At 39.7% G+C, this 18,577-nt stretch overlaps 1 protein-coding gene across 1 annotated transcript in view; it reads right to left on the bottom strand.

The window, feature by feature from the left end:
• Positions 1 to 13,928, bottom strand: part of LOC123504568 — a 273,768-nt gene extending 259,840 nt beyond the window's left edge. Inside the window, 1 exon segment of the mRNA XM_045255172.1 lies at positions 12,317 to 13,928. Coding sequence (XP_045111107.1) covers positions 12,317 to 12,653 — 337 coding nt within the window. The 5' untranslated portion in view covers positions 12,654 to 13,928.
• Positions 13,929 to 18,577: the final 4,649 nt, after the last annotated feature.

The raw sequence follows: 18,577 nt of genomic DNA, 5'->3' as shown, positions 1-18,577 counted from the left end.
GAAAAGCAATCTCCGAATAATAAAAATACATACACACGAGATGACCTAACAAACCCCGGCCTAGGTCACTTGCACTAGCAGCCAGATACCACCTTGGTTGTAGACTCAAGATGTATGGATTTCAGTATATAAGGATATGTATAAGCAACATAACATGTACAATTTTCAGCTGACTCGGTAAGCTGCCATTTAAATAAACCGGAATACTGTTATTATTATTATCATTATTATTATTATTATTATTGTTATTATTATTACACACACGTCCTCGCCCCACACACACACACACACACACACACACACACACACACACACACACACACACACACACACACACACACACACACAGAGAGAGAGAGAGAGAGAGAGAGAGAGAGAGAGAGAGAGAGAGAGAGAGAGAGAGAGAGAGAGAGAGAGGTAATTAATTCAGACCAGAGGGGTGTCGCATTTCATAAGCTAAAGTAGCAGTGAGGATCATTACGGACTGAAAGCTTGCTGGCGGTGGTAGTGCTATCTGGCGCGTCATGCTCAGAAAGAAGAAGCAGGTAGTAAACTTCGATCCAGCTCATGACCTTTCCATTCACAGACGCGTTCTACCCATACGTACTGATTCTACTCAGTTTTTCATGGGACCAGCGCTTCTGTGTGTGTGTGTGTGTGTGTGTGTGTGTGTGTGTGTGTGTGTGTGTGTGTGTGTGTGTTTGGATTGGATGAGCGCTTGAGGCAACAGGTAATACAATACTAATTAAAGTGGGGGTATCGTGGTACAGGTAGGTGAGGCTGACGGTTCGTGAAGGAAATATGAAGCCTTTTCGTGTGTTGGTCATAATGAAATTCATGGAAGAGTATAAATGGAATTTCACTTCATTTAGCATTCTGCTTACACCATTATTATATTTGCTTGATGTACACACGAAGTTTGCGTGCGCGTGCGCGCGCGTGTATATGTGTGTGTGTGTGTGTGTGTGTGTGTGTGTGTGCGTGTGCGTGCGTGCGTGCGTGCGTGCGTGCGTGCTTGCTTGCGTGTGCGTTTGTGCGCAAGCGCTTAGATACCTCAACTTAATAGAAATGCTCATTAAGGAAGATCTGCATGAAACATAGATGAGGTTGGGATTCGTTTGAGGTAATTGATTAAATTATCCTCTAACTCCCTCCCCAGCCAGACGAGCTGATTCACGGGGGCACTTTTGCATCACTTACTCACCCCTACCACCACAAGTCCTACCTCATGATTCTTATACAGAACAATGACTTCTTTCCACTTTCGTAGCTCATTTCGGGAAGTTACTTATCATTCAATAAATTCGTCTATAAATTTTCAAAATATAGTATGAAAAAAAAATAGAAGTATAAGTTACATGTCTAAGTTTTGTGTATATTTTTATTATGAAGACTCAAGTACAGTAACAACCAAAAATTATGTTCACTTGCAGTATTCTCTTCCAATAATTTAAATAGTTTATTAACTAGAAATATACAGAATGCCGTTTTACTTTCAAATCAAATCGTTTTTCCTGTCTATATCCCCAACTAAAGATGTAGTAGTTCTTTTCATTCTTTCCTCGAAACCTTTCACTCAGGTTTGCATTATTAAGAAGTTCTTTACATAATTTTGGACTTCTTTTCTGACTGTCTTCCTAAGGGATTGACACCTTCAGCTTTTTTTCATTTGTTTTTATACCACGTTTTTGTTGTTTTTCCCCATAGCTCTTTATATACAAAAATAATAATAATCTCTTCTATTTATGAATGGAAATGGGCGAAAATCGTAACAAAATCCATCGACAATATAAGGATTGCTAAAGGATGAACATCATGATTTAAAAGCTCACAAAAGACAGGAAATTCTGAACTCAGAAAGAAATACCAAGGGAAACACGAAAGCCACTTTAGTTATTGACGTGGTCATGATTTATTCCCAAACTCGTGGGAGCTATTCTTGACCTGAAATGTTCTCACACTTCACTTCACCGCATGTCACGATCATAGCAAGTCTGGCTAGGAAGAAGGCACGTGTCATGTGATTTGTACCTAGGTGAGGGCAACACATTCAAATTTATACATATATAAACGTGCATAGAAAAAAAAAAAAACAGTCTGATATAAAAAGAAAGATCACGATACAAACACAAAACTGATATAAAAAAAAAACTGTAGTACATTGAAATATTCCAGTAGCTCAAAAGACAGAATAAAGCGTAGAAAGAACCCATACGCCTCAGATCCACCTTAAAGACAGACACCACGCATCAAAGCATTGTCTCTTTCTTTCTGTGTGGGAAGTGAACGACTTATCCCCTCTTCTCGCCCATTACCATAACATGAGGACAAGGTCGTGGTGGGTGTTTCTTGGGCTTTCCGCATCAACAAAGGATTTTTATTTTATATTTTTATTTAGAGAATTATTCCTGGGACTTCCATCTGTTCTTTTTTTTTTTTACCTAAAGGAAAGAATGTTTTCTTCAACACACAACAGAAAGGATATTAAAATTGTATACTTCACTGCTCTCCTTGTTCTTTTTTTCATTCATTTCTTTATTTTCTATGCACAGTCTTTCTTTTTTCTTGTCTGTCTGTTTATCTGTTCGTCCATCTGTTTACCCCCCTGATACCTTGGTGCAAGACCCCTCCCCGCCTCTCTCTCTCTCTCTCTCTCTCTCTCTCTCTCTCTCTCTCTCTCTCTCTCTCTCTCTCTCTCTCTCTCTCTCTCTCTCTCTCTCTCTCTCTCTCTCTCTCTCTATGCCATGCACGCGATAAAGCACTCACGTCTCCTCACATGCAGAGGGAAACCAATGAAGTATGAACCCGGAAGGATGTAAAAGGGAAAGAATGGAAAGCCGATGCACCGAGGAGGAAACAGAGAAAAAAAATTATAGGAATTTATGTAGTTATTTTTTTTATCTTCTCGTTATATGTGCTACTGTTTTTATTGCTGTTGATGATGATAATAGTGCTCCTGGTGGTGCGATGATACAGAATGTGTTTCCTTATTTCACATTGTTATTTTGCCATCAAATCTCTCTGTATCTAGTATCATCAGTACCACCACCACCACAACCACCACCACCAGTAACGTCACAACTGCTAATGTTCCCGCCTTCATTATCATAGGGGAGGAAAAAAAATGCGCCTCAGGAAAAGTTGCCCTCGTCACCGTCTCCGTTCCTAATTATCGCTGAGCACAACACTGTTCTGAAAACTCCCTGAAAACTTCATTAAGAAGCCATCCTCTCTCGTGTGGCGCAGCAGGGAAGAAAGAGAGCCAGGAAAGGCGCTGTGACAGTTAAAAAACTATAATAGTTTTCCTCATGAAATACTACCAGTTATATGCGTTCATTTCCTTTCATTATCAGTTATGTAAATATCACTAAACATACAAACACAAACATGATATTCTTCTAACAGCGTTTGAAATCTAGTAATATTTTTTTAGAATAGGAAAAAAATATAATTTCCTGCTTTTTCGTGTCTTTATGGACATTTCTCGGAGGGATTGTTGGTGTATTTGGCTAATGGATGAAGGGAAGAAAGGACGGGGAGAAGGTACAGGAGCGCAAACGATGGAGGTGAGATGGAGAGGGAACATTGTTGATAAAAGAAGAGAAAAAGGGAGGTGTTTCTTATGAGAAAAATGAAAAAAATGAAAGAAAAACGAATGAAGAGAAGGAGGAAAGAGCATGCGATGGAGATAAAAGATTAATGGAAGAAGATAAAAGACGAGAAATAGGATAAGGAAAGACATAGGAGACAAATTGGAAGGAAATCATGAAAGAGGAAAGAGGGAAGAGAAGACTGTTTTATGATCCGACCTTAAATCAGTAATGTGCAGTGACTTTAAACTATTTCTTATTTCATAGTCTAAAATAAGGAAAGCATAAACTTGCATTGAATGGAACCTTTCACAGTATAAGGCCGGACATGATACTTATTCATAATTGTTCTTATTTTATTAGAGCATATAAATACACTTGGAAAATATTGGACTTTCGCTCCGTAAAAAAAATGCTTGCAATACAAAGGGAAGAAAAATCTCACTCATACCTACTTTACGATATACTAAAAATATTTGTATAGTGAGTTCTCTGTCAAATTTTTATCATATATTTTCACTATTTACTGGATAGTGGAATATGAAATTGGCGAATGATAAAGCATATAACATCCTACCCCCCTTGGTACCTATTTCCCTTTTCCACTTTTCCTTGTACATTCCCCGCCACTAACCTTCGTTCCCTCGTTCTCTCCCATAATAAACTTGCCCCGAGTCGAAATAATCCCTTCATAAACCCTCGGTGCCGTCCCTCCCACCCTCTTTCCCTGCCTTCATCCTCTTTCACTTCACTCAACATACACGTCAGCTTCTACATATATATTGAAGTCCATAGGTCTCCTTCCTTCCTCTCACCACTTGCTATAAAACTGATAGTAAGGTGAATAATGTAATTCCGCGTTCACTAGTCGCATGGTAAGGGTATTCTCTCAACTTTTCAGACTTGTTAGCTTCACAGAGATTGCGTCAATATGAGTCTTCAGAGGAGGATATTTCACGTTTAAGAGTTGTAAGGTAATAGAGGTGATTGTGTTTTCAAAAAGAAGATATGCTAGAAAGGGAAATGCTTACAGGAGGGTTTAGATAAATTAGCTTTTTTATTGATAGTTTACTTAGGAAGGAGAATACGAAAGTGTTTGCAGCAGTCGTCTGGCAAAATACTTTCTAATATCAGTTTTAAGTGATATCTTTAAGCGTGTGTGTGTGTGTGTGTGTGTGTGTGTGTGTGTGTGTGTGTGTGTGTGTTGTGTATGTGTGTAATGTGATATGTATTATTTATGCATTCTTTTAGTCACTTAAAATGGAAAGTATTTTAAAATGGCGCTTTTTCTTTAACAGTGCTGTACACATTTTTTTTTTTTTTATGATACTTGTATACCTGTAAGAAATCAACATGCAGGGTTTGAAAATAATTATTGTCCTGAAAAAAAAAAGTAGAAAAAAATCCTGGAGTATAAATGTTTCCTCATCTGCGTAAATGAATGAAGAGAGAGAGAGAGAGAGAGAGAGAGAGAGAGAGAGAGAGAGAGAGAGAGAGAGAGAGAGAGAGAGAGAGAGAGAGAGAGAGAGAGAGAGAGAGAGAGAGAGAGAGAGAGAGAGAGAGAGAGAGAGAAAGAGAGAGAATTTTGAGGGAATAGCTTGGACACGTTGTATGCAAAATTTTTGAAGAGGAACAGTAAGAATTATACGTATGGAAATTGTGATGATAATACCTGTTATCTCTCTCTCTCTCTCTCTCTCTCTCTCTCTCTCTCTCTCTCTCTCTCTCTCTCCTGTCTGAATCATCCTCAAAAAGAAGACGAGTAAAAGATAATCTCACATATTTTTTCCAAAATTTTTGACAAACATTTTTTTCGGAAATACGTGTGAATATGTTTTTAGAAAGGGAACATTTAATCATAAAATATTTGTTTATAGCGTTGTTAAGAATACACATTTTGTAATAGTTTCTCTTTTATGAGCATTAACCTCACAAGGGATAGAAGGCTTACATATATATCAAAACACACACACACACACACACACACACACACACACACACACACACACACACACACACACACACACACACACACACACACACACACACACACCCTGAATATCTCCGGCATCAAGGACGTGGAAAAGTGTATCAAAAGAATGTTTTTTTTCTCTCTGTAGTGAGAAACGAAAATTAAGTCTTGAAAAATATTTGCCAGTACTTGGTAGCTGATGGGTTTATTAGAGAGAGAGAGAGAGAGAGAGAGAGAGAGAGAGAGAGAGAGAGAGAGAGAGAGAGAGAGAGAGTAGAGTAGCGAGCGAGAGTAAATGAATGAGTGTGTGTGTGTGTGTGTGTGTGTGTGTGTGTGTGTGTGTGTGTGTGTGTGTGTGTCGTGAACGCAATTTTTTTAGATGTTGTTTTATTTTCACCTTGGTCGAAACATTGAATTTTCTTCTTGAAAATGAGTTTTATTTTTTCTTACCTTGCTACAGATGAGGAGACTGGTCGTAACGAGAAAAAGGAAGAGAAAGAGGAGGAGGAGGTGGTGAGGAGGGAAGAGGTAATATAGAAAAGAAGAGGAGGAGGAGGAGGAGGAGGAGGAGGAGGAGGAGGAGGAGGAGGAGGAGAAGGAGGATGTTGAAGTGAAGTGAAGTGAAGTGAAGTGAAGTTGAAGCCAAGAATAATTTTTTGCTTCTATCTTTCTGTGCATTTTTTTTTATTCATTAGCATCCATTCATCCCAGCATATCGATCTTTTCTTTGCATTTTTATCTTTTTTTTCTGCTAAAGAAAGCCAAGAAGCAGAATCCTTACACCGTGGTAATATGCCGGTCCTCCTCCTCCTCCTCATCCTTCTTCTCCTCTTTCTCTTCCTCCTCCTCCTCCTCCTCCTCTTCCTCCTCCTCCTCCTCCTCCTCCTCCTCCTCCTCCTCCTCCTCCTCCTCCTCCTCCTCCTCCTCCTCCTCTTTCTCTTCCTCCTCCTCCTTCTTCTCCTCGTCCTCCTCCACCAAAATGTCATTCTCTTCCCTTCCGACATCTTCCTCCTTTTATATCTCTTCATCTCTTCATTACTTTTTTTCGTCTTTTTCTGTTTACTATGTTAAAAAGTCTTTCTCCCATTTTTTTATTTTTTTTCTCAATTTTGATTCGTTTCATATTTTATCACTCGAATGAAGAGAGAGAGAGAGAGAGAGAGAGAGAGAGAGAGAGAGAGAGAGAGAGAGAGAGAGAGAGAGAGAGAGATAGGATGAACATAAGTCGTTATTTGCATGCTCCTTTCTTTCGATAATTCCGTGACGGAATAACATGTGGCGTGTCTGACGACTTCCAATAAAAAACAAATGACTTGTCCCAGGAAAACAACGGGACTTGTTTATTTGCTGCAGCGTGACCAGGCAGCACAAGGTCAGGCGGGCTCCGAGTCACGGCAGCATGGTAAAAATAAATGATTGAGTTATGCGTAAAATGCCCTTGTAATGTAGTAATATTCTGTGTTACCTTTACGTTTGCAGGTTTGATCTCTTTGGGGTCCAGAGAGGAGAAAGATGCAATGCCGCTTTGTACAAAATCGACGAGGACTGGTATTCAGAATGTCAATTTTCGTCAACGTTATAACCGTAAAAAATAATGATGCCCCTCGTTCATGGTGGAAAAGATGAAAGGCGGTTATTGAGAGTAGCATTACACGAAAATTTTATTAGCAAGAATTATACGTTTATCTGAGAAAATCTGACTTTATCAGGTCAACACTCCACATTAGTTGGGTTGATGGTAACACGATAACCGGAGTAAACTCGTGGGTCTGCATAACGCTCTTTGTACTGAACACCGCACTGAAACACAAGAATGGCTTGACGAGATATAGTAAAAATAAAAATAAAAGATTGCTTATAGTTCTGATATTTTTTTTCTTCTCGTATATCATATTTCATTTTTCACACCAGACACAAAGCGAGCCATTCGTATGTTATTCTCTCTGCAGTGTAGATCACATATTTCTCGCTTAAAATACTCTATAACAAAATATCTTTCCGTTCTACTGACGAAGGGAATCGCTCTGAAAAGTTGAAGTCTGGTGTGTAAAGCAGCAGTTTTCTAGTGCAGAGGTTTGTTCTAATGAAATATTAACCGTAATAGTAATCAACCAGCATGTTAAGTCTATATCAATACAAACAATTCTAAATTTGGGAGTTTGTTTTTGTGAGATACTAAGCGAAATCACTATCACCATGTAAATTTGCCCTATGTGTTCCACTGAGATGTTGATCGTTCTAGTGTGGTAGTTTTTTTTTTCTATATGTAGATATAATTGCTAAAAGAATCACGTGTCACAATACGTATGGTGTCACGTGCACGCCCCTCGTAACTGATCAGTGAACTAAATCCATGGATTGTAACCGTACCGTGCATACGGGGTCATCTGTTCCCACTCGCAGCGGCACCTGAGTGAAGCAGGCCAGCACATAACAACAACCCACCGCTCCTTGTCTGGTCATAAATTGAGCATTTTTCCGGAGAATGTCAAGGGAATTTCTCTCCCATGTAATTGCGCCTTTGCCCACCGGAGCCGAGATTAACTTTGGCAAACTTACTGATTGACTTTACCTAACTTAAACTAATCTGTCTTATTTCCTTTTCTTGAAATGTTCCGGAAGACTTCCTTCATTATCTATGTGTTCATAGTTCCCCACCCCTTTCTTATTTTTCCGGGTTTATGCTCTTACTACACTGATTTTTTTCTTTTCTCTCTGAAAGTACCAACAATTTTTCCAATTTTGCTATCTTGATACTCGTTTCTTCGTCTCTATTTTCACTGCACACGATTGAAAAAAGGGTCAATATGTATAAAAAAAAAAGTGGAGAGGGTTTAGTCGGTGTGTATGTGTGTGTAATTAAACAAACGAGTACTCTTCCAGATACTTGTTTGCTCTCCACTACTTTCATCATTTATCTTATTTCTTCAGGTACGTGACGCTTTGCTGGACTGGTTTTCACACAGCCTAAGGAGCATTAAGGGAATAAGTGAGTAACAAGAATATAAAGTTGTTTCCCTCTCTGTTTTTGCTGTTTCTCTTCTTATCTTTGTGAGTGTAATATTTTGATGTTGTCAGTGAAAAATCATGTAGAGAAATCTTTTTATAGTTTTATACTGAAATCGTATTTATAGAAGTTTCTGTCCGGTCTGAAGCTGCTATAACTTTAGAAGTAAACATATTCATTTCCTAATATTCATGATGTAGAGCTGTGTGTGTGTGTGTGTGTGTGTGTGTGTGTGTGTGTGTGTGTGTGTGTGTGTGTGTGTGTGTGTGTGTGTGTGTGTGTTTGATTGTTTGTTCTCATAAGTCGTCTAGTAGAAGAACGTCATTTACAAGTGCTATGTTACTTACTGGCTGTGGGGAATTTTTGCCCAAGGATTTCAGAAGTATACCCTGTCCAAAATTTAGCAGTAAGCATTGTCCAGGAACACACACACACACACACACACACACACACACACACACACACACACACACACACACACACACACACACACTGCTTCGTGGCTCTGTCTGTGTTGGCCACCATGGCTAGCATAGATTCGAATCCCTGTATGGGACGATCAGCTCTAGGATTTTTCTATTAACAATTGGGCTAGTTACTATCTCCCCTGACCAGTGGGATGGAGTATGTCGTGTGTGAGGTCACAGTCTTACCCAAAGATTGGTAATAATATGCTTTTGAGCTCTCACTGAGATGTTAACAGCTGGTGGTTGCGCATCCATTTTTCATCATGCCTTGATGGATACACACACGACACAAATCGAAAAAAAAAAAAGCCCCTAAAATCACATGATTACGAAATGCAAGGAAGTAAGTACCATTTTTTGTAAAACATTAAAGATGATGTTCCAGAGTGATCGTGTTCTAGATAGAGCTGTTAGATTTCGAGAAGGCGAGCGAACTAAAGTACGTTAAAATAACAATAATGTACAGAGAGGGTGATTTATTTAAGTAACATTTGGATGGTAGCAATTTTTTTTTTTTTTTTTTTTTTTGCTTTATAGCAAGTGCAGAAATGGTTTACTCACAGGTTATACTAAAAGTCAGAAGGTGCAAGAGAATTCGAAAAAGAATTGTAAAACTGAAGTGAGAAATTTCTATTTTGAATTATGTATATAAATGCAACAAAATGACTCGCGTTTGAAATGACAAAAAAGAAACTTTCGGAACATGAAGAGTTTGTACCCAGCAGAAAAAGAGTAAGTACATGGGTAATGAGAAAATCTTAATTCATTAAATGTTGTGGCATAGCGCTACGCTCCTATGTAACAGGGATATGGTTGGCCGGTGTTTATCAAGTGTATTGCAAAAGAGATACTTAATCGTTTAGTAAAACTAGAATAAACGATTTAGAAAATATAATCATACTGAACCATCTACACATATAAATTAGATCTCCATTATATGATGTATTCTGGCTGGTAAATAATAACTAGGGCTGTTCTCTAGATCAAGTTGTTTATGTATTTAGATGCTCTAGAAAATTATATCAGAAGAAACAAAGAAAAATTTGCTTTGCTGGTGATTGGAATATCTTCAAATTTATCGAAACAAAAATTTCTCCTGAGAGATCCAGAAAAAAAAAATAGAAAGTAGAATACAAAACAGATATTTAGCCGTGTGATGAGAAAAAATCGATGAAGTAGGAAGAGACCTAGAATGGAATATAATAACAGGGGAAGAAAACCATAAACGCGTCAGACACAAACACAGAACGAGAGAGAGAGAGAGAGAGAGAGAGAGAGAGAGAGAGAGAGAGAGAGAGAGAGAGAGAGAACTAAACGTAATATAATAACCCTGCACGAGTACTAACCATTAATTTCAAACTTCTTCCCAAGTACCACACAAATGACACATTAAGAAGCATTTATGTCCACGTAAACAGCATGAAGGGAGCATGTAGACACACAATATAAGAAGTAGTCCCGAGAATGTGTTCAAGAAATTTGCAACTTTTAATCAAGAAAACTACAAAAACAATGATAATAGAAGAAATGTGTAGCGAAAAAAAAAAAATGTACACTATTACGTTTGATGGACCTGATCTACAAGTCAAGACTAAACACTGAAGTAATTCTCTAACATCAGGAAGCGAGAAGACTTGATAATGAAAGACACTGAGACATCAGCTGCAATTGGCGCGGGCGCTTGCGTACGCACACACACACACACACACACACACACACACACACACACACACACACACACACACACACACACACACACACACACACACACACACACACACACACACACACACACACACACACACACACACAACACTTAATTGCAATTGTAAACAGATATGTGATTGCAGACTATTCATTTTTCGTCCCAACATTCCATCATTTCCCATCCATGTTGCTTCCACTTTCTCATTAAATCCAAGACATGGAAGACGTTTCCGCACTGCTTTAATAATACTGTTTGTGTGTTTGTGTGTGTGTGTGTGTGTGTGTGTGTGTGTGTGTGTGTGTGTGTGTGAGAGAGAGAGAGAGAGAGAGAGAGAGAGAGAGAGAGTTGAGATTATTAGTGTAGGAGTTTTTGGGGAGAGGGATGCACGTGCTTGCTTGAGTTTGTGTGTGCGTGTTTATGTGAAAATATTAACTGTATTCATTAACTATTCAGAAACAAGACCTAATGTTGTGTGCAAACTCATACTAAGAAATTCATGAAAGTTTAAATTTTCATCTTAACCACTTATTTGTTTATTTATTTTTCTGCACTTTGAGATGTTTGGTATTTGCACGTGTGTTTATCTTTTTTTGTTCCAGCATTCAGTTATCGTGTTGATTTCTTATTTTTGTCTGAAGTTCTAATAGAATTATATATAAATAAACAAGATAGAGGTCATTTTCCACGTAAACCACATTTACTGTAAGATATGCGGTGATATTTACACGTGAATTTTGTTGTCGCATTAAGTCTTCGTGTTGGTTTCTTATCTTGTCTTTGAAACTTTTATACAAACCTAAGAAAAACGTGTTAAAACGCCCTGTACTGTCGCCTTTGTGTGAGTTTGTGGTTATGGGATAAATCTCCGGGATGAGAACAGACTTAGTGACTCTCCTAACGAATGGAAAGGTCACACTTCGACAGAAATAGCACGGCAGTCCCACCAAACGCTAGGAGCATCACCACCGGCTGGAATATGGATTTTTTGATTCGTGGATTCTTGGTTGTGAAGATGAAGGAAGTGTTTAATGTTAATTTTTTCCAAGGCAGCAGTTAAATGGTAATGGCTGAACTATGGTCTGATTTGATGTGTTCAACGCGTTCGGATAAGTTAAAATAATAGTTATGATATTCATAAAAAGTTGCTTGTTTGGGGCACACTTTCTAAACGCGCGCACACACACACACACACACACACACACACACACACACACACACACACACACACACACACACACACACACACACACACACACACACACACACACACACACACACACACACACACACACACACACACACACATTCTTTTCTCTTCTGTGCAATATTTTATTTCACGTCAGACATTTCTCGTAGTGTTTTGTTTTGTGTGATGTGGCTTATTTTGTATTTGAAAGATCGAAAAAGGAAGAGCAAAGTACTGATATGAGGGCGAGACACGTGACAAGAACACTGGCTGGGGTTTTCAAAACGTGCATTGCCGAGGGCTTGTGCTCACACACACACACACACACACACACACACACACACACATACACACAGACAAACTCGGGCACACATAGAGGTACTTACTCCATACGTGCACACTCCAGGTCCCTTTCTTTGAACGGTGACCCGCACGCTCGCTTTCAGTGCTACCGCTGATGTCACTGAAGTCGTCCATGCCTCCCAGAGAGTCCTCAGACGTCTGGCCGTTATTCATCGTCTGCCACCTCTTGAGGATGTCCTTGGTTTTGGAACGAGTGCGGTCTCCCATCACGCGCCACGTCTTGACGATTTTGTTGCCAGACATAGGCGAGTTGCCGCCGCTAGAGGATGTGGTTGGCACTGCGGAGGGCAACGCCGTGGCTCCCTCCCCGATGGAGCGAGAGTGTGCCGTGTCCCGGCATTCCTTTATGAGGCGGGACATGGCGCGCAAGACAAATCAACAGCGGCACGCAGTCTCCGCTACACGGCCGCCCAACCTTGAGATGTCCAAGGCTTCTCGGATGCCGTGACGGCAGCTGTGCCAATACCAGTGACACCTGCAGCCCCTCACGCCGCCATCACGTCAGTCCGCCAGGAGCTGTTCACTCTATATCTCACTCGTCTTGCACACTTAAGTCGCAGGAAAAGGAAATTGGAGCACAAATTGAACCCCAAAATACTCAGAGCTGACAACAAGGAAGGGATGATAAAGAAAAGATGGTAAGATATTAGTTTTTTTTTTCTTTAATAAAGCACAGCACCTACGTAATGGATTCCGTTCTCGAGGAGTGAACAAATCTTTCCTTCTTACAGGAAATAAAGAAAATGCTTGACCAGCGTGGCGAGGACGGATGGGGCGTCAGGGTAGCTGTGATGCGGAACGGGGTGGCTGAACTTGCTGAAGTCGAAGTAGCCAGTACACGATGTGCTTGTGGTAGGAAATATCTTAAGAAAAACGGAAGGCAGGGGTTTGCATGAGCGCCAGTGGAGTAGTGTTGAGGGGCAGGCACGAACCGACCCCACAAAGCACGCGAATAATTTATGCTGCTGCGACGGAATCAATCCCTCCCTTCCGTGTTCCTCTACACGAGCAACAATTTGTCCTTGGATGAGTCGAATCCTCTCTGAACACTAGCTCGTCAACTTTCCTTTGCCGGATGAGTTGAACTGCAAGTCTTTCTTTTGTTAGTTTATTCTATGTATTTATTTTCTTTTTGTGTGAAAAATTTTCATCCGCTTTCACGGAAACACCTTTCATAAACTGCCCCTGCACAATATTTTTTGTCGCAATTTCAAAGAGGAAATTTCTAAATAAAGTAAGCAGCAAAAGTTTTGAGAAATTTCACTACGCAGGAAAACTTTTGAACAATAGTTTGTGTTCTCTTCATTTATGTAACCACACAGAAATATCGGGTAAAATAGTTAATATGAACTTTTAGGAGAACAATAGATATGGTTTTCAAATAAGTGTACGTATACTCGTATGTTGACCTCACACACGCTATTCCAGTACCAAGGAAAAAAGTTTTAAACAAGCTACTATGAAGTACGCGAAATGCCTACGCATAAGAAGGAAAACTGGCCACAACTAATAAATAAGGAAGCAAAGAGAGGCGTATGCACACGCTCTCTCTCTCTCTCTCTCTCGAGCGGAGACACAAAGAATGCGCCACCGAGTGCAATCGATCCAGGGCACCGAGACGGACCTTCTCTGTCCGACGTCCACACGATGACTGGCTCACTGAAACCTTGCTCCCTGCCTTCCCTTGCTCTTGCTGCCACGCTGCACGCACGCGCCAACACGCAAGCCACTCTGACCTCACGAACACCTCTCTAAACACACACGCACACACACACACACACACACACACACACACACACACACACACACACACACACACACACACACACACAGGGAACTTCCAGTAATGAGATCTCAAGTTTCCCTTATGGTTTGTTTATGGAAATCTTCCTTAGCTAGAGGGCGGGGCAAGGTTTATCCCGACTCAAAAGGTCAGAGGCCAGATTTAATTTTTTCTTCTCTTTGAATCGTCACTTCCAATTTTTGAGATGATTATGATGATGATGACGATTATGGTGGTGGTGGTGGTGGTGGTGGTGATGAAGTGGGAAGGGTTTAGGATTGCAGCGGGATGGGGTTAACTCATTTATGAGGGAGGTTCCAAAACACTTATCCCTTTCCTTTGGCTAACTCTCTCGGACCTGCAAGGCACCGGCAACTAAATGGGCTTTCCTGCTTACTCTTTTTTGAGGTATGAGATGAACAAAATAAATGAGAGCGAGTCAATGGTGAAGTAATAGAGGGATTGAGTTGAGAGAGAGAGAGAGAGAGAGAGAGAGAGAGAGAGAGAGAGAGAGAGAGAGAGAGAGAACGTTTTTGAAAAGAAGGTTTATCACTTGTAAACAGAGAAAAAGAAAGACAAGATTATGATGAAAACGGGGAAGAAAAGTAAGTAGAAGACGAATAATATCATAAATATAAGAAAAGGATTCAGGAAACACACCGGCTTGTAAGGACGGACTACGTATTCTAATTAGCATATCTTCACTGTTGGAGCTAAAGCAGAACAGACAAAAAAGAAGGATCCACGGCAACCTGTCTTATCCCTGTCAAAAGTGCTTCCATTAGAACCAATAAAAAGGTGAATTGTTAAAAGTTCGCAGGCACGACACACCTTGAATAATTTTAATTGAAAGTATGAATTAAAGTCTAAACGAGTAACTGAGTAATCGAAATGATAATGCAGGATGGATAATTGATGCCTTTTATTGGTAGGACTCCATCATGACAGTAAAGGATAATACCAGTGTTTCCGTGCGAGGGAAATAGGAAATGCGCTCATGGCTTTTAAGAAGACTTCAGGAAAAGCGTGACTGTTTAGAGGAGGGATTATAGCTTTCTGATATAGGCTCTGAAGTGATGCGGGGCGAGGAGAGGCATTATCTCTGGAGGGAAGACGAACCTATCGAGGGGCAGAGGAACGGAGAAATCGGGACTCGGGATGGTGAGGTGTGTGTGTGTGTGTGTGTGTGTGTGTGTGTGTGTGTGTGTGTGTGTGTGTGTGTGTGTGTATATATATATATATATATATATATATATATATATATATATATATATATATATATATATATATATATATATATATATATAGAAGCATAGATTGATCGCCATTGTACAATAGATGTAATTCAGTGAGTGCAATCCTGTGTAATGCGTTGTAAGTGGAGCGAAAATGTAGATGATTATATAGATAAGAAATAGATGTAGCCTTCAGATTGATGATGATAATAATGATGATGGTAATTATGATAATAATAATCATAAGAAGAAACATGTTAATAATGATAATGATAATAATAGTAATAATAAATATATTGATAATACTAACTATACTACTACTACTACTACTACTACTAATAATAATAATAATAATAATAATAATGATAGTGATAATAATGATAGTAATAATTTTGATAATATTAATAATAATTGTAATAATAATAATAATAATAATAATAATAATAATAATAATAATAATAATAATAATCATCGTCATCATTATCATAACGGAATAAATAATAATGATAATATTAATGGTAATAATAATAATGATAATAATAATGATAATAATAATAATAATAATAATAATAATAATAATAATAATAATAATAATGAAGACTTTTCCTCTGACCCATAGACAGAGAATCATAAGAAACAAGACTATCACGACGTAAGAAAAAATAAATAAATAACTCCTTGGTCCAGCGTTTCACTATTTACTTTGTCAACAAATTAATTTTAAGCTGAAGAAGGTCAAGTTGTCAATGTGCCTAAGCTCTTATTCCGCACACAGTCAAGAGCTTATCATATAAAATACATTCTTATGGTTAGTAAAAATCGGGTGTTTTTTTTTTTTTATTTACTGTGGTTTAAGGCCTGTAATTATCATCTGAAACTAAGGTAAAAAAAAATGTGCAAATTCTGCAGAATCACGGAATATGCCAGTATAGACCATGCAATTTCACGCACTCGAAGCAGTTGCATATTGGGTTCATCCATCCCTTTCACTTCTCAACGACATCTCATTAAAAGGCTGGTGTCATGAAATCATTTTTCTACTTTTCCTACGGACTCTGTACTGCTGCTTTTCATTGCTCAATTGACTATTTCCTGTACCAAATGCATGAAAAATTAAAACCTGCTATAAAGCTCATTATTTTTCTATAACACAGACATACAGACTTCCACAGAGATAGATATGTACTGAATTTCACGTATTTAAATAGGCTTATCATGTGTGCAAAGAAATGGAAAATAAGAATATGATATAATTATCCAAGTAGATGGTCCCTGCCTCTCCTATTCCCACCTCCTCTCTCTCTCTCTCTCTCTCTCTCTCTCTCTCTCTCTCTCTCTCTCTCTCTCTCTCTCAAAAGTAAAAATAATAATATCCAATGCTTATGACATATAAATCTACCGATCCACTCACCTACACTAAACCCACCATTAATTCACAAGACCATTCTTATCAACACCATTTCCACTCACCCATCCTTACAAATATCAAATGACACCCACGCATCCACACACTATATCACGCACACACCCATCCAACTACCCACTCACTTATCATACTAACTATGTGTGTGTGTGTGTGTGTGTGTGTGTGTGTGTGTGTGTGTGTGTGTGTGTGTGTGTGTTATTCATCACGATCGTCTGCTGGTCACCCAACCAGTCTTTCCCCAAAGGAAAGAGCTCAGACCTCGTAGTGACCGATCATCAGGTAGGACTGAGACCACACCACACTCCACACCAGGAAAGCGAGGCCACAACCCCTCGAGTTACATACCGTACCTATTTACTGCTAGGTGAACAGAGGCTACACATTAAGAGGCTTGCCCATTTGCCTCGCCGCTTTCCGGTTCTGGAACCCGGACTCTCTCGATTGTGAGTCGAGCTTGCTAACCACTACACTGCGCGGTGTGTGTGTGTGTGTGTGTAATTCACTTCGGTCGCCTGCTGGTCACCCAGCCAGTCTTCCCCATTACGGAGCGAGCTCAGAGCTCGTGTGTGTTCCACTGTTTGATCTGCTGCAGTCTCTGACGAGACAGCCAGACGTTACCCTACGGAGCGAGCTCAGAACTCATTATTTCCGATCTTTGGATAGGCCTGAGACCAGGCACACACCACACACGGAGACAACAAGGTCGCAACTCGATTTACATCCCGTACCTACTCACTGCTAGGTGAGGTGTGTGTGTGTGTGTGTGTGTGTGTGTGTGTGTGTGTGTGTTTATAGCTAACAGGGCTACTATTGGTGAGCACTTTCCTAGACATGACGTACCTATGACGTATTACTCCTCGCTCTACCAGTAATTATTAACCTGTGTCTCTGACCAATGATATCGCGTCACGTCACTGCGACTTGGCGGGAAACACAAAACAAACATCAGTGTTGCTGTGGGTGTACCGGTAGGTAGATGGAGTGTCAATCCTATCAATTGGAGTCTTTAACTGCAACATTTCGTTTGCAAGAAAATAGTGCTGTACGTTTTGTGTTCCTACGGCTTATTACCGCACATCATCTGGAATATGGTAGGCCTTGTAAATACAGTACATGTGTCTGATAAGGTTAGGAATTTCTGTTGGTGTACCTCCCTAGTGAATGTAGTACTATGTTCTTTGTTACATTAGGTGGTTGTGCTTAAACGTAATGATACTAATTATCGAACCCAACCCTGCTGCTACTGCTACTGCTGCTGGTAAATCTTACCAATAGCACCTCCGTAAGTATTGTAAATATCCCCTTTCCCCTCATCAAGCTTGAGGGCACGTGGAGAATTTGTTTTTTGGGGGTGAGTTAACTTAAGCAAAACTTGCCCCTCTACGAACCCCTTAGGCTAAAAATGTGAAAATATTACATTGGAGCACTACAATGGTGACGAAATCAAGGTTGAAAAATAACTTTAAAATAATATTTCACATTTACTTCATCTGTCACGACACAACAATCCCTTCCATGGAAATGATAAGACGTCATGCAGGAAAAATTTCCTTCCAAATACCTTCACTGCACACCGTTAGCAACACCGAGCACGTCCTTGTGTACGGTTATCTTGGGTATGAGCATGGTGTGCATATGATAGACAGACTACTTAATTAACACGGAATAATATATTGGTACGTGTATGATGTACTGCGGCCGTGGCTATGTATTGTTCCGCACCCCACGGGACGCCACAATCAGTCGTACCCAACGTAGCTTTGGGTTCACTCACGCTCGCCTGGCAATCTACTTGCTTGCCTTTCTTTGACTGGTCTTCCTGTCAAGCACAGCCAGTCTA

Source organism: Portunus trituberculatus, chromosome 16, assembly GCF_017591435.1.
Source record: "Portunus trituberculatus isolate SZX2019 chromosome 16, ASM1759143v1, whole genome shotgun sequence".
Lineage (NCBI taxonomy): Eukaryota > Metazoa > Arthropoda > Malacostraca > Decapoda > Portunidae > Portunus > Portunus trituberculatus.
This window is presented reverse-complemented; position numbering and strand designations above follow the sequence as displayed.